The sequence below is a fragment of the Octodon degus genome, unplaced genomic scaffold (assembly GCF_000260255.1).
Source record: "Octodon degus isolate 3935 unplaced genomic scaffold, OctDeg1.0 scaffold00064, whole genome shotgun sequence".
NCBI lineage: Eukaryota > Metazoa > Chordata > Mammalia > Rodentia > Octodontidae > Octodon > Octodon degus.
This window is the reverse complement of record NW_004524640.1, coordinates 2,623,791-2,634,617: the sequence shown is the minus strand read 5'-3', so window position 1 is coordinate 2,634,617 and position 10,827 is coordinate 2,623,791. Positions and strand designations below refer to the sequence as shown.

The 10,827-nt window shown below is 42.7% G+C and overlaps 1 protein-coding gene across 8 annotated transcripts in view; it reads left to right on the top strand.

Annotated features, from left to right (window-relative positions):
- Positions 1–1,784: 1,784 nt before the first annotated feature.
- C2cd5 (C2 calcium dependent domain containing 5) overlaps positions 1,785–10,827 on the top strand; it is a 113,997-nt gene continuing 104,954 nt past the window's right edge. For 2 of the 8 annotated variants that reach the window (XM_023718909.1, XM_023718907.1), the window contains exons 1-2: positions 1,785–2,008; positions 2,140–2,258. In XM_023718909.1, the coding sequence (XP_023574677.1) occupies positions 2,169–2,258 (90 nt within the window). In that variant the 5' untranslated portion in view covers positions 1,785–2,008; positions 2,140–2,168. Of the gene's footprint in view, positions 2,009–2,117; positions 2,259–10,827 lie in introns of all 8 variants that reach the window. The other 6 variants (XM_023718908.1, XM_023718910.1, XM_023718912.1 and 3 more) reach the window with 6 other exon arrangements.

Sequence of the window (10,827 nt, the reverse complement as noted above, 5' to 3'; positions counted from 1 at the left end):
AACTTCTTGCAAGAGCAGTGTTCTTTTTGTAGGCAGAATGCTTTGTGAAGATTATTTCTGGATCACTTCTGCTTAGAGTAATTCATCTACCCTGTTGAGTACATATTTCTGAAGTTAAAAAGATCAGGCTGATATTTTAAGAATGCTCCTTTCCTGATGAACCCTGTGTGATAATTTTTTTTTTTTCATTTGGTACAAGGTCTCACTGTGCAGTTTGGACTCATAGTGATTCTCCTGTTTTCAGCCTCCCAGCACTGGGGTTATAGGCGTGCCCCACCATGCCCAGTCTTGGTGGCCTGCTCAGTGCACTTGGGTGTAAGGTCGGCGAGGGCATTTGATGCCAGGGATCAAACTCAAGTCTTGCCAGGCAGGGGCTTAGAGCACTGAGCTATCTCTGCGGCCCCCAGTGTGATAATCTTTCCACCAGCATTTCAATACTGATTTTGGTATTTGCTATGCAGTACACTGTTAAGGTTATTTTAGGGTTATTTTTGTCTCAACCATTCCGTGTGCCTCAATTTCCCTAATCTTTTTCTGATAGTCTGAACTTTCACATGATACCTCACTTTTCTATATAGATTTGGATCGATTCTCTACAATGTTATTACTCTTATCGGTTCCTTTGTTTTCCTATAGAAGGTCCTGAATGTTTGCCAAAGGCCTTCTTTGTAGATTCTTTCCTTTTCTAATTAGTAACGTTTGCAGAATGTAATGATTACAGTTATCATGAGGAATTGGTCTCTCTCTCTCCCTCTCTCTCCCCACTCCCTATCACCCCCTCCTTCCTTGATCATTTCAATTCTTGGTCCCCTTCTCATTTGCAGAAACACAAAAGGAGACTTGTGGATCGATGGAACAGAACAGGTGAACTAGAAACAAGCCCAGGCAAATTCAGCTATTTGATCTTTGACAAAATGGCCAAAACACTGGAGGAAAGGCAGCTTTTTTAATAAACGGCGCAGGGGGCCGGGGAGATGGCTCAGTAGAAAGGTCTGCGTTCAATCCCCAGTCCTGCCCCCCACTCCAAAAAAAAAAGTGTTTAGGCTGGCAAGATAAGCTCAGTGGCATAAGCACCTGCCTGGCAAGCACAAGGTCCTGAGTTCAATCCCTGGTACCAAAAAAATCGCACAGTTTAATAAACGGTGTTGGGAAAATTGGATATCCACATTCAGATTCTTAGCACAGATGATCTAAGGGAGCAGAGCTAACGCCTTTCAGACCATTGAAAGTTGGGATTTCAAAGTATCCTTTGTCTCTCGTGCGATCCAGGACGCAGCACAAGCGCACACGGCGAATCAAACGTTTCAGGAGATAATTAGTCACTATCTGCCGTACCTCTGTATTTCTTATTCTTTTCACAGAAAAAAAAAAAGAAAGAAAGAAAGAAAGAAAAACAAAAAGAAAAGGAAGAAGCTAGCACACTCACCAGGAACCCTTCCAGGTCGAAACCTACTAGATTTGTTTTACGAACTATTAACAGGTGGTTAAAGGCACTCCTCTGCCAGTCTCAGCTGCAGCTACCCCTGTCCCAGCCCTCTGAAAATGTGTCGCTTGCAGCTCGGAAGGTGGTTAACTCACTGAACCGCAGAAGCGCTACCCCGCTGCAGGAAGGCGTTTGTCTCTCAGCTGTGCCCACCGCCCCGACCCCTTCCTCGGTGGATGATGCAGGACTCCATGCGCTTCCCTGCTCTCCGGCTCCCCGCGCGCCGGCCCCGCCCCCTTCGCCTCTCCCAGCGAATTTAGTTTCTCCTCTGCCTGGCAGGCAGAGCGCCGAATGATCGATGCTTCCTCCACGTCCGAGGGCCGCCATCTTTTTTGAGGCGGGAGGAGAGCCACATGTAGGCGCAGCCGAGGCTCAACGAGATGCTGGCTCTGGCTGGGCTTTGTTTCTCTTGCCATCCCTGTGGGGTCCGGGTAGCACAATCCCCCGGGGCTCCTCCTCTGTGTGCCTTTCCGGAATGAGGCCTCAGCGCCCCCAAGGGACGACCCCCTGCTTCCTCCGACGACGGTGAGTGCGTCCCCGCGCCGGCCCGTGCGCGCCCCCGCGCGCCCTCTGCTGTCAGTTACCCGCGCGCCCGCCGCCGCGCGCGCCGCTCTCCCCCGCGCGCCCGGCGCAGACGCGCTTGTTTGTTTCTGCAGGAGCCGGAGGGGAGGCCGAAGCCCAGACGATGCCCGGGAAGCTGAAGGTGAAAATCGTGGCCGGGCGCCATTTGCCGGTGATGGACCGTGCTAGTGACCTGACTGATGCCTTCGTGGAGGTTGGTGCAAGGTCCTGCCCCTCGCCACCCGGGCGGGGCGCGCCAAGCCCCGTGAAGGATCGGCCCGTCTCGCTCGCCCGCCCGCTCGCAGCCCCTCAGCCCGGTCCCCTCCCGCTGCCCTCCTGTCTGCGGTGCTCGCCCGGCCCCAGGGATGGGCGCACGGTCCTAGCCCTGCATGCCGGTGACCCTGGTGTTGGGACGCACAGCAGGCCACCCGCCAGGCTGACGGTCCCCAGGCGTGGCCGCGGCGCCACAGCAACACACACACACACACACACACACACACACACGTTTATCCTTAGAGGCGGGTGGCGTCTCACGCTGGAGTGTTGCACGTCGGCTTCAGAGTGCACCAGAATGCACCACACACTCAGCCTTTTACAGATAGTGAGAGTTCCGTGCAGCGCGAGGATGTCCACCCCTTAGCCTAAGCTGTTCTGAATCATCAGTGTGAGTTCCAAACCCAACCTAACACTTGCTGCTGTTCCTGTATGGACTGGTAGGTCGGATGAGCTGTTTCAGGTTAATTTAGTGCCTTGAGGTAGGAAGTCAATTAAGTACCTTGGATTTAAATTGCAAAATTGCTTTTTAAATCTAATGATTAGTTTAAAACTCATGTAAATTAGCGCGAGCCGACGCCCCCGGAAAGTAATAATCCCAGGTCTGAAAGAAGCCAAGAAAAAATTGCAGTAAAAGTAGACACGATGAGCCAGAGCATTAGAGTAATAATCAGTTTAGACCTGATGGATACAGGAGCTTATAGGGGCTGATTTCATCTCCTTATGAGATATTCTTGATGTTCTTGAAAGGGTCTCTAACCTGGTTAAGTGCATCCTTCCGTTGTCATGGTAATTCTTAAGCTCCTTATTTTCCTGGAAATTCTGTGTGCTCTTGGGCTAGATGTTAGGTTATAGAGATACACAGATAAAGTGTGCATTTATTCTAGGGTTGCTCAGAGATGGACCCAGTCAGCTTATATTAAAAACTATTGGCTAATGTGTATTGAATTTTACTTATTGTTGCCATATCTGTCAGATGCTTGTTAATATTTTATCCTCACAACAGCTCTGGTATTGTCCTGTATTGTACATGAGGTGACTCAGGCCTAGCGGTGGTAGAAATTTGCCCAAATTTAGTTTGTAAATCTCCATAGTTTGGCAATCCATTCTTGTAGCAATTATGCGAATGTTGCCCCTCCTGGCAAGATTATGAGTGTTCCATGCAAGTATAAAACTTAAAACTCTGTCTCTGAAAGTTTAGGAAGACTTCTTCAGGAGATGACATTTGAACGGGGGCTTGAGGGACACCTAGAATTTTACTAGGCAAAGGAATCATCAAATGCAAAGCTATAGAATGCAGTATGTGGTATGTTCCTGGAGGCATCTTAGTTTTAGACATGACTGGAATAAAAGCTGTGTGGTTAGTAGGGTCTTGTGAGAGAGGTATGTTAAAGTCTATTCTGTTTCCTCTTCTATTCTGTTTTTCCTTTATAAGCAGAGGTAAACCAGTTTGTAGTAAGTTGTTTCTTTATAGGATGACCTGAGGGATTATGTTCTTGATTCATGGACTGTTGAGAAGTTAGGCAGGGAAGAGTAGTTAAGAAGGCGATAAAATTATCTTGGCATATGTGGTAATGGGATTAGATTAGAACATATTTGAGGAATATTTCTTAGGTTAAAATTGTTAGATATTAAAACCTAGTGTATTTTGCTGATGAGGGAAGGCTGGGTTCAATTGTGACTCATTAATTCCTTCTGTCGATAAATAGTTCTTGAGTGTCTGCTATTTGCCAGCCTCCATTTGTAAGCTGTGATAGATATTAAGAAAGAAAACAATAGGAAGAGAAGAAAAGGCACCATCTATCTTGCCTTAAATAATCAGGTTGAGTTTCAGTCAAGCAAGCAAAGTCTGAGGAGCTGGCTGCTCCAGGCGTACTTTTGCTTGCGGTGGTGGCATTGGGGGGCGGGGGAGCAGGTGGGAAGCTAGAGGAGCAGAGTGTAGTAGAGGGAAGACCCCAGGAGACTGGTGTGTTGGGGCAGTGAAGGATTAGTCACATCGCCCATTGTGAGACTACATGCCACTATTAGGAATTGGAATTTTATTCTAAATTCCATGAAAAATAGTTGAGAAGTGAACACTTTAATTACTAACTGGAGAATGGATTGAAGGGGAAAGAATGGTAGCAGGCCCCTAGTTAAAACATTATATTAATAACAGGTGGTAAAGGCCAAGGTGATATTTGGTAATGGACCACAGTGGATGAATTCCTGATGTATTTTGAGAATACACTAAAAGATTTGTTGGCTCTTTGGAATTAGGGATCAAGGAAGGAAGACTAAAGAATGATTCCTAGCTTTCTGGAGTTGGTGGAGTAATTTTCTGAGACTACAGGGGTGACAGAGATTGAGAGAGAATCACTTTCTGTTTGGATGTGTTAGAGTTGAGATGTCCTTAGGACCTTTATTTGCTATTGTCAGGGAGACAGCTTGATTTGTGACTATGGAGTTCAAATGAGAAGTGTGAGTTCAAGGTAAGTTCACACAAGGCAGTGTTTCTCAGAGGCCTGGCCACCCTTTGATAGGACATATTTTGAAATCTTTAACTATTCTGACATGATACCATAGCTAATATAACTTCTTTATACTTACAATGAAAGAAATCAATACAATGCTGTAATCATAACAAGTGTTTTTGTTTATGAAGTGCTTGTTTATGCCTATAGTATGAAACCTGAATACTCAGTTGGAATCATAGGATATTTTTTGAGCCCATACTGTAGTGGATGCTGGAGACATAGCAATGAATAAAGCAGTAATTTTTGTTAGTTATGGAATGTAACTTTTACAGGTTCCTAAACAAGATTCTTAAGAGATCCAATATACTAGATGTTGAAAAGTGTGCATGAAGAGAAAATAAGGCCTGGACGTGGGATAGGGAGTGCCTCACTTCTGTGTAAAATCACACGAATCAGACTGATTTACAGAGTGAGACACTTTTGTAGTTGTGACATAGCTCTTCTTTGCCACTGGTAATCTGATTTTTTTTTTTTTTTTTGGAACCGGGGATTGAACTCAGATCCTGGCGTTTGCCTGTCAAGCACTTATCCTACTGAGCCATCTCCCCGGCCCCAAAGAGTCGGGACGGGGGCACGAACCGTCGACCTCGCGCTCTAGAGCCGGGCGCAGAAAACGCTGCACTAGGTCGCTGCCTGGTAATCTGATTTTTGAAAACAGTGAACTCATGGGAAAAAATTGTCTCTCTGTTTTTGTTTTGTTTTGCTGAACGGGGGATTGAACTCAGGCCCTTGGGCTTGCCAGGCAAGCGCTTATTCTACTGAGCCATCTCCCTGGCCCCCAAAAGTTGTCTCTTAACTTACATGATGGCTGTCGTTCTTGACAACTGTGTATATTGCAACTCTACCTGTATACTTTGATCTGTAAAAATTTGATTCTTAATAGACGGCTTACTCACACACCTATTTGAAAGTGATGGCATGGGGTGAATCTACATTTCTGGGACATTGTATTGTAGGAAACCTAGTGGCTCTGACCGTTCCTCGCCAAAATACCTTTGCTACCCCCTCCCAAATATGTCTAGAAGTTTCTTAACATCCCTTAAGATTTAGTTTTTTCCTTTTGCCAAACTTTTCCTGAAGAGGAGAGAAAGTTGAACAGATCCTTGAAAAAACTTGACATAAAGAGACATTATGAAAGGATTAGAGAAAGGGAACCAAGATTGTCAGCTAGTGGGTAGAAGAAAAATTAGGAAAGTGATGTTTTAGAAGGCCAAAGAGGAAATGTCTAGAAAGAGGAAGCTTTCATCTGTGAAGTGGGACTAAGAGGTTAAGGAAAAGGATGAAGCAGTCTCTGGATTGGAAGATGAGGAACAGCAAGATGAGCAGCTGTTTCAAGCATACTGGGCAAAGGGGAGAGAGCAAAGAGTAGTGCGATGCTTAAGTCGGTAGCTTTTTGTGTTTTAAATTTTATTTTTTATTAGTTTGCAATATATATCTTTTAGTTTTTTTTTTTTTTTTTAATGAGTTAGAAGATAACATATTTGTGTGCTAATAGAATAATCCAGCACAAAAGGGAAAGCTAAGCCAGGAAGAGGGGATAATAAAGGATTATAATATAATAAAGGGACTAATTTAATAATGTACACTTTAAGTAGTAGAAGATCATAGGACAGGAACGGAATGAAACTTAGGGTAATTATGAGAAATCTTTCCTTTTTTGGAAGAAGCAGTCACCCTATTTTGGCCTGCCCAGTTTTTAGACTCCAGGGCTCAAATGAACTTTCTGCCTTGGCGTTCCAAGGAATGAGACTGCAAGTGTGTATCATCACTCCTAGTTATGAATTTTTTTTTTTTTTTTGTACAGCAGATCAGACTCAGACCTTACGCATGCCAGGCAGGTGCCTAAGCTGCTGAGCTATCCCCTTGGTCCCCCCAAAATCTTAATGCTGGGCCTGTAGAATGGAAAAATTTCCACAGGTGCTCCCAGCCCCAAGAGGTTTTTTTCAGGTAAGATAAGCTTGGTAAAAGCAAAAAGGGTAGAGCATATGGGTTTGTAAGGAGAGCTCTTGATTAAGGATGGGAAACAGGTAAATATGGCTGGGGGATACAGATTACTGCATAGGCTTAAAATTAGGGGAAGAAGTATATACTGTGGAAGCTCCCTTGCCTCCCTTCCTGTCATGGGCTTGTCATGGTCCCCAGTGCCCTGTGTACCTCTCGCGAAGCATATTTTCAAATGCCCACATGTTGTGTCCTTAGACTGCTCTCGTGTACCTGGGGTCTCCCAGCAGCTGGCCACTGTACTTTGCTGCTGAGAAGTGGTTGTGTTTGGTTCCAAATCTGTTTATGTCAACTGCATTTGTTTTTGCAATTTATTTAAGCCTTATATAGATCAGTAAAGTATGAAAGTCAAGTTAGTCCTTATGTGAAGACTTAAGATATAGCCGTTGAAATTTGCTCTTGAATTAGTTGGAAAAAAGATTGTGAAAAACATAAGATTCTTTCTTTGTTCATATATATATATATATATATATATATATTTATTTTTTACAAGAAATTTGTAATTGAACCAAAGATGAAAAATTGAGTATAGTTTTTGGAAAAAAAAGTGATGTAGCACTCTTAACAGGGGCTCTCACTTAATTTTTTTTCTGTATTTTAGGGAAGGATCTACAGTGTGTTCAGGGTCTCACTACTAGATTGGACTCATAGTGATCTGCCTGTTTACATCCTCCCAAGTGCTGGGATTACAGACATGCACCACCATGCCCAGTCTCAATTGAAATCTCAGCACCGCTGGGGCGAGAACAGCAGGCCCGGGGATCAAACCCTTGGCCCCTATGCCTGCTTGCAGGCACTTTATTTCACTGAGCTATTTGAGGGGCCCTCACTTAAAATAATCCTTAGTCTTACATTAAAGGTAGGTGTGTGCAGTTATTACTTTGTTTGCTTTTTGTCTTTTTAAAAAAATTAAGACTTTAAAAGACAGGTGTGAGTCATTTATTTTACATTGAAATATGTATGACTTATGGGTTTACTGATTTTTCTAATTTAAACAAGTTATATGAACAGCTAAGCACTAATTTAGGTTGTATGGATTGAAAGAGTTGTTACTTTTTCTTGGTAGGCTTTTAGAGAGCCAGTGAAGACCAAATACAGTATCACTAAAGATGATTTTTCTTGCGCTTGCCCAATAGCTCAGCGGATTAATGCCCCTGCAAGCAGGCACGGGGGCCTGCCGTGTTGGGTCGCACTGAGATGGAAATTGAGACTGGGCATGGTGGTGCGTGTCTATAATCCCAGCTCTTGGGAGGCTGTGAACAGGTGGATCAGTATGAGTCCTTTCTAGTAGTGAGACCCTGAACACTCTGTAGACCCTTTGCTAAAAAAAAAAAAAAAAAAAAAAAAAAAAAGATTTTTCTTTCAGGAATATCTAGGATGAATAAAATGAGATTCTGCACAAGGGAAGTATTAATGGAATATATCTCAGTATTAATATTTACGTTACAAACTGACTGCACTGTGTTGCCAGTTTGTGTTTATCCAGGAGCCTTTGAGGGAACAGAGAAAGGAAAAATCAATATTCAGTGTTTTCTGTGTAGCAGACATTTCCTAGATCTTTACGTGCATTATCTTATGTAATATGTGCTCAAACCAATTCTGCCTTTCAGAGGGAGAAAGCAGAGTTAAGTAACAGCTGAAGTAACTTTCCTAGGGTAATTTAGCTAATGAGTAGGAAAAGAGGATGGAAGGAATCTCTGTTAAAAATCCGTGATGTTCTGTAATGAAGTTGTGAGGCATTTATTTAATTGCTGAGTAATAAGATCTGCTTTGACTTAAATAACACTGAATGAACCATGATTCTCCTTTACTAGAAAGGAAGTTATCACAGTGTTGGCAAATACAGGCCTTGGCCTTTTGCCTTTTTCCATAAATCTTGCTTTCTGTTGGTGTAATATAGCTTAGGGACTTTTACATCTTCAGTATATTTATAATGAACAGTTGACACTGCCCCCCACATCCACCCCCCAGAAAAAGTACAGTATGGCACAGCTATGGTTGTGGACTAAAAGAGCGCTCTGAACTTGTAACTTAAAACATGCTGTGTTCTCTTTAACAAGTGGGTCAAAATCCTCAAGTATTTTTAACACTAGAATGGTTTTACAAATCGCAACATTTTATTTCAGATAAAGCAGGTAAATTAAAGATAACGTTCTTAAATTACAGATGGTCCTCAATTTACAATGGGATCACATCTTGATGAACCTGTAGCACTACCTACCAGTTACTTTATTTTAGAGACAATTCCATTGCAGTATTTCTTTGGCTCTTGTTTATTTATCCTCTTTATCTGTATTATAAATTGGATCTGAATTTTTTTTATATCCTGGTGCTTTTGTTTTCAGTTGTATTTTTTCTCATAACAATACCTATAATGGAGTACAATACTCCAGTCCTTAGTAGGAATGCATATGATTTATTTAATCACTTTACTCTTGAATGATTATTTAGTATAGGGTCTCACTATGTAGCTTGGACTCATAGTGGTCCTCTTGTCTCAGCCTCCCCAGTGCTGGGGTTACAGGTGTTTACCACCATGCCTGGTTTCTGTGTCTGGGGTTCTGGACCCATCGTGGCATGTGGTACCAGGGATCGAATCTGGGTCCTTGTGCTTGCTAGGCAGGCGCTAAGATTGCTGAGCTTTCTCCCAGCCTGAATGATTAGTTGTATTTTTGACCTTTTGGTGAAGAGAGGTCTTATCCTGGAAGTATTTCTCTCAATTCAATTCCTGGAAATAGATCCAGAAGTCTGGATAGTTATATCTTGGTACTGGACTGCTATGAAATTCATCAAATTTGGTATTCTATTCATTTTGACATAAAAGTTTTCCCCTGTTACTCAACCTTCAGTAGTCAACACAAGCTAGAACTTTTTGATGCCTTTTTTTTTTCTTTTTAATACACTGTCTTGCTCTATAGTTCAGGCTGGCCTTGAGCTCACTTTGTAGCCCAGGCTGCTCTTCCATTTATAACAATCCTCCTACCTCAGCCTCCTAAGTGTAATTTTATCAAAGTAAACTTACTCTTTCAATTTTAATTTTTTAAGTTTTAAGACAGTGCATTTAAAAATAATTAATACATGTATGTGATTCAAAAGTCAAAAGGTACAGGCTGGGGAGATAGATCAGTAGAATAAGCACTTGCCTGGCAAGTGCAAGGGCCTAAGTGCAATCCCCGGTTTCACCAAAAAACAAAACAAAACAAAAAGTCAAAAGGTACAAAATGAGTGTCTTTTCTCCCTGCCTTTTAAACAACCTGTTATTAGTTCTTATATATAAACGTTTGTTAATTTTTTTTGTCTCCCTGGAGTGCTGTATATACTGTGCTACAGTAGAAAGATCTTGGATGCTGTTCCATATAAATGTGTAGATAGCTGCTTTACTCTTCTGATTAGTGCATTGCTTTACCGTAGTTACCTTAATCAGTTCCAGATTGATGAATATATAGGTTATTTCTAATCATTTGCTTCTATAATGCTGATTATATATATCATTGCACACTTCTTTTTTACGTATTTAGTACAAGGTCTACCGGGTCTCACTATGTAGATCAGACTCAAAGTGATCCTCCTGCTTTCAGCCTCCCTAGTGCTGGGATTACAGGTGTGCATGCCACCATGCCCCATCTCAGTCATTGTCTCAGCGTGCCCCAGAGGCGGGGCCTGCACAGCTCTGCATGCAGGGGATCAACCCTGGGCCGCTGCGTTCTGCCTAAGCAGGTGCTTTAGTCCGCTGAGCTATCTGGTTGACCCGTTGCACACTTCTGTGTAACAAGTTCTTTTTTTGCTTTTCAATGTAGACAAGGTTTATTGGGGAATAGGAATAGCTTCTGAGAGACAGGAAGGGTTCAGAGTGGGTTGTCATGAGGTCATTTTTCCTAAGACCAAAAGGAGCAAAAGGATGAGGTGAGTATGACATGGGTAAACTATAATCAACCAATAAGAGTACAAGTATAGCCACTTGATTAATATTGACTCAATAAGAAATCAATGCAT